This window comes from Rutidosis leptorrhynchoides, chromosome 9, assembly GCF_046630445.1.
Source record: "Rutidosis leptorrhynchoides isolate AG116_Rl617_1_P2 chromosome 9, CSIRO_AGI_Rlap_v1, whole genome shotgun sequence".
NCBI classification, from domain to species: Eukaryota; Viridiplantae; Streptophyta; class Magnoliopsida; order Asterales; family Asteraceae; genus Rutidosis; species Rutidosis leptorrhynchoides.
The window spans coordinates 229,483,722-229,489,429 of NC_092341.1; the positions used below are offsets into that span (position 1 = coordinate 229,483,722).

At 30.5% G+C, this 5,708-nt stretch overlaps 1 protein-coding gene across 1 annotated transcript; it reads left to right on the forward strand.

Moving 5' to 3' along the window:
- The first annotated feature begins 2,646 nt into the window (after positions 1–2,646).
- Positions 2,647–3,737, forward strand: LOC139867651 (BAG family molecular chaperone regulator 2-like). Its single transcript, XM_071856017.1, has 2 exons — positions 2,647–2,954; positions 3,226–3,737. The coding sequence occupies exons 1-2, from the start codon at positions 2,681–2,683 to the stop codon at positions 3,438–3,440; spliced, it is 489 nt and encodes a 162-aa protein (XP_071712118.1). The 5' UTR covers positions 2,647–2,680; the 3' UTR covers positions 3,441–3,737.
- Positions 3,738–5,708: the final 1,971 nt, after the last annotated feature.

A 5,708-nucleotide genomic window follows, 5' to 3' on the forward strand; every position in this document is an offset into this window, starting at 1 on the left:
ATAATAATAATAATAATAATAATAATAATAATAATAATAATAATAATAATAATAATATTAATAATAATAATAATAATACTAATAATACTAATAATCATAAAAATGACAATAATATTATTAATGATAATAATAATAAATTGTGTTATTTTCTAATAACTATAATAATAATAATAATTTTTAATGATAATGGTAATAATAATATCTAATAATAATAATACTAATATTTATCATAATAAATAAACTTATAACTTTACTACTATTTATAGTAATATTGATATTAACAAGGATAACATTAATATTGGTAATAATAATATCATAACAAATTATATGAATCAACTTTCATATCTATATATTATCTATTTAAACTAATAATATGACTAACACTGATTTTAATATTAATATTAGTATTAATATTGATATTAGTATAATAATCATATTTTTAATTTTGTAAATACATTTAACATATTAATATTATATATTATAGTTATACCATACATATGGTATGATATTATATGTTGAATATTTATTATCTATATATTTTAATATAAATACATTATATAATATGTGTTTGCATATTAAATATGAAAATATAATTGTCTTATATATATATATATATATATATATATATATATATATATATATATATATATATATATATATATATATATATATATATATATATATATATATATATATAAGTATATATATATTTATTTAATATATTATATTCTTTCATCATAAAAATACATTTTGACATATACTATTTATAACTTTTATATATTTTCCAATATACATATGATAATAATTATAGAAATCATATATATCTATACATATATTTATTTTAATAACAACTTATCTTGTATGTTAGTTTGCATATTTAATTCAATAACATTTACATTTATATATATTTATTTATTTACAAACAATTGTTCGTGAATCGTCGGGAACAGTCAATGGTTAAATGAATATATGAAACACTTCAAAAATTGAGACTCAGTTTAACAGACTTTGCTTATCGTGTCGAAATCATATAAAGATTAAGTTTAAATTTGTTCGAAAATTTCCGGATCATCACAGCGCATCCTTTGTCTTGCCTGATTGCTTGCCAAACTCAGGCGTAATGCATGTCGAATCACGAGTCGGCGCCTTCGACGTTCCAGTTTGTCTCTCCCCTTCTCCCGTTGTGAGTGAGGGCAAGACAAAACCTCCTTTTGCTAAGAAACATATGGCCTCCTCTCCATTGATTGTTTTCAAGCTGGAGCTAACAATGATTTATGGACTGGTTGGGCCTGAGACGTTTGGCCCGGTGTTGGTGTTATCTTCAAAGTTAAGCCCGGTTCGGCGAGCATTTTCACTAGGAGTCACATAACCACTTTCGATATCGGGTCTTAAGGGGTCGTATTGTTCCTCATCAGCATCTGAGACTGGCGGTAAGTCAAAACCTCCTGAGATCATGTTTGCAAAGATTGACGTTTTCGTGGTCCCACGGATGGCGCCAAATGATCAAAACAAAAATGTTTGGTTCGAGTGCAAGTGAATAAAAAGTGATATAACCTTCGGAAGGTGTTCCTCTGGTTAGTTTGGATTTGAAGGGTGTGGTGTTGTTTGTCTTTTGTCGAGCCTCCAAGGTAAGAATGATGAGAAGATTAGAGTGTGTAAATGTTGATTAACCTCCAAACGAGGCTTTGATCCATTATTTATAGATAGATAAATGGCGGTTATTTCCAATAACCGCTATTTTGGCGACCACTCTTCAATAACTGCCTCTAGAATCTTTTGATCATTCCTACAACCTACTCCACGTCCTCCATGTGCCTGATATCTCGGACTTTGATCCAACTCAGCAAGTTGACTTGACAATGCTTTTATAAGCTCAACAAACCGATGTTCTTAATAATGGTAAGCAAAGCGCCACGCGTTGCACGTGACACATCGTGGCGTGACGTACGTCATTATATGACATTCTAAAAACTCTCATCGTCCCATATCTATTGTCTTTAGACAAAAAAACACATCGTTTAAGAAAAAGTACCTGACACATGTACTTTTTCGTTAACTTTTCAGTTTTACCCCTTATATTTTACCAATCTTTTTATCTTACATGTATAAAGTAGGGGCACAAAATGAATTTATTACATTATCTTTTTCATTTATGGAAATAAACAATTAATTTAGAACATCTAAAAAAAGAATAATGAACTATAGATATGGGACTATAGATATGGGACGGGGGAGTATCACATTTTGGAAACATAGAATCACTAAATATTACACTGTTATGATGATATTTTTAAAGAGTCGATAGGTTATGATGACTTCAACTATTAACTACCAATATTAAAATAAACATTTATTAATGCATATTGTTAATCTTAAAAGAACACATTTTAGAGCCGACATTTTGTGTTTGGTCCCGGCAATTTTGCAAAAGCCGCGTTTAAAGCGTTCGTAATCGCCCCCATGTGCATGTGCACCCAAAATGTTCAACTGATGACGTGGCTCATTCTAATTCGTCCCGTATATACATCAATCAATTATTTTTTGTCTTGTTTGTTTCCCCCCCATTTTGTCCTAATACATAGAAGTATCCTCTAAGTTATAAATACAACCTTACTACTAATCAAACTTCATTAAGAAAACAAACAAAGATCACAAAAAGAGCTAGTTAATTATATCAAAAATGATGAAATTGAAATCGAAGAGGCTATCGAGGAGCTTTTCAAGATTACGTAGTGTGGGCAGTCGTAATGGAAATGGTGACAACAATAACGGTGATGACAAGAGGAAAGATTTAACGGAAATGGGTGAAGTTAAATGGGAAGTTCGACCCGGTGGGATGCTTGTGCAACGAAGAGAGATTGTTGGAGAAAGTATCATGGAAGTAAATATTACTATTCGAGTCACAACCGTTTCAAAGTGGTATGACACATCAATTCAACCAACTTCAACTTTTGGTAAGTACTTTTGCACTATACACTAATCTTGGATAATCAAATAAAGTGTAGTTAACCAATGATCATGTCACTTAATTGGATTATGACATAAGTAGTATAAGCGGTAAATGAAGAAAATTGAACTCCTGACCTCTTTTTTTTTTTTTTTTTTTTTTTTTTTTTTTTTTTTGTATAGTAAACCAAAAGAATGAAGATATTTTTATGTTTGTTTGCTTTGATTTCCAAAGTTAAACTCTAATCAATTAAAGCTAATTTTTACATGTTTTAACAGGGGAACTTAAGAAGAAATTATCAAATGTAACAAATTTGGAGGCAAAAGAGCAAAGAATATTGTTTAAAGGGAAAGAAAGAGAAGATTATGAACACTTACACATGGTTGGTGTTATGAACAATGACAAAGTGTTACTACTACAAGATCCATCTATTAAGGAAAAAAAGCTTCGTGGGTTAGCCAAACCACCTCTTCATCGTACAATAACTGTATGATATCATAACATTTACTATATACAAGTACAATTAAAAACCAATAAGTTCCTAGTAGTATATAACTTTCTATTATATCTCTAAAATATATAAAAAAGTTCTTGTAATGGGATCACTCTAGAGTTTATTGACCCATGCCCTGTAATTTTTGAAGGGTGATGTTAATTGTGTACGTGTTTAATATTTTTGTTTATAGTTTTATAGGTGAATGTTGTAATACAGTAATACACCCTATTTTTTTTTATGGGTAATGTTAAGTTGTGTTTTTATTGTAAGATAAACATCTTATTATCAAACGGTGATGTTTTGTCTTGATTGAGCTTAGTAAAAGTAAATAATGTAATCAATGAATATTATTTTCTATCCACTATACATAATGATCTAATGGTTGACTTCTTGATTTTTCACATTATATGTACGAAGTTTTTATTTTACTAGCAAAATATCTTGATATCTTAGAAATAGTCGAGAATAATTACGAAACAAAGTAGTTTAGGCTGTTACATCTAAATAAGAATATTTAATCTCTACGAGTAACATAAAAATGAAGAACTTACTAGATCTATTTACCCGTTTAATGAATATTACTTTCATTTTTAGTATGAATGAATATGAATATATGTTTTCTTTGTTAAACGATGGAATATTTAATTCCTCTAAATTATTTTACATACTTTACAAGATTGACGAATATTTGGTTCTTTAATCATTATACTTGGTGTGAAATTCAATAGATCAATATAGAAGAACAAACAAGCATATATATAATCATTGAGTTGGTTACCAGGAATTTATATAAAATAAAAAAATATCATATTTTTAAACTTGTAAGTTACAAGTCCAATCTTTTGAACAATAACTAGAAAGGATGCACATTGTGTATTTGATATGTGGCGTCTCAACTAAATTTATCAAAACCACATTTCCATTTCCATATAAGTTTTAAAGAACATAAAAATCATCATTTTTCTCTACAAACGGTGTTAGTGGAGGAGTATAATAAAAAAAATCTGATGCAATCCAAAGCAGAGTTAGCGTATAACACATCGTATGAGTTTAAAGTTGAGCCCGTTAACCGATTTTAACGTTCAATAAACCGACTGTCAATCGACCAAAATTAACCCACAGCGAACGCGAGATTTTTATCCTCGTTATTTATCATGGATCAGAACTCAGAAGTCCATTCACGTATGCACAAACTGTAAGCGGGTCCAACTTAATTTGTACAAAAAGGTTTTTTACTCACAAAATCACAAAAATAAGCACTTTGATATCTCATTAGGGATGGAAAAAAAATCCGTACCCGATGGGAAAACCTGAAACCCGATATTTTTGGACCGGGTAAGGGCCGGGTAAATGGGTCTTATGGCGGGTACCGGGATGGTTTTAATTTTTTTCGCTGGTTGGGGTTCGAGGATGGTTTAAGTCACAAACCTAATTACCCGGTCTGTATACCCGAAAAAAGACCCGAATCCATATACCCTGTCCGTAAACCCGATTACCCGGCTCGTATACCCGAATACCCGATTATTCGGCCCGTACACCCGAAAAAAGACTTAAATACTCGTGAAAAAACTCAGTTGCTCGATAGTTCGTAAGTAAATGGGGACCCGAATACATGTGGAGAAACCCGTTTACCCGTAAGTAAATGGGGGCCCGACGGGTCCGGGTTTGGAACGAGTTTTTATAACCGGGTCCGGGTCTGAGATGAAATGTCCCGTTCATATTGATTATAAACGTTCCATATTAATTGATTTCGTTGCGAGGTTTTGACCTCTATATGAGACGTTTTTCAAAGACTGCATTCATTTTTAAAACAACCATAACCTTTATTTTATCAACAAAGGTTTCAAAAGCATTACATAGATTATCAAATAATGATAATCTAAAATATACTGTTTACACACGACCATTACATAATGGTTTACAATAGAAATATATTACATCGACATATGTTTCTTGAATGCAGTTTTTACATAATATCATACAAACATGGACTCCAAATCTTGTTCTTATTTTAGTATGCAACAGCGGAAGCTCTTAATATTCACCTGAGAATAAACATGCTTTAAACGTCAACAAAAATGTTGGTGAGTTATAGGTTTAACCTATATATATCAAATCGTAACAAGAGACCACAAGATTTCATATTTCAATATACATCTCATACATAGAGATAAAAATCATTCATATGGTGAACACCTGGTAACCGACATTAACAAGATGCATATATAAGAATATCCCCATCATTCCGGGACACCCTTCGGATAT

Coding starts and splice junctions, on each gene's coding strand:
- LOC139867651 (XM_071856017.1), top strand. CDS start 2,681: ATGATGAAATTGAAATCGAAGAGGCTATCGAGGAGCTTTTCAAGATTA. Junction 2,955..3,225: donor TCAACCAACTTCAACTTTTG/GTAAGTACTTTT, acceptor ATGTTTTAACAG/GGGAACTTAAGAAGAAATTA.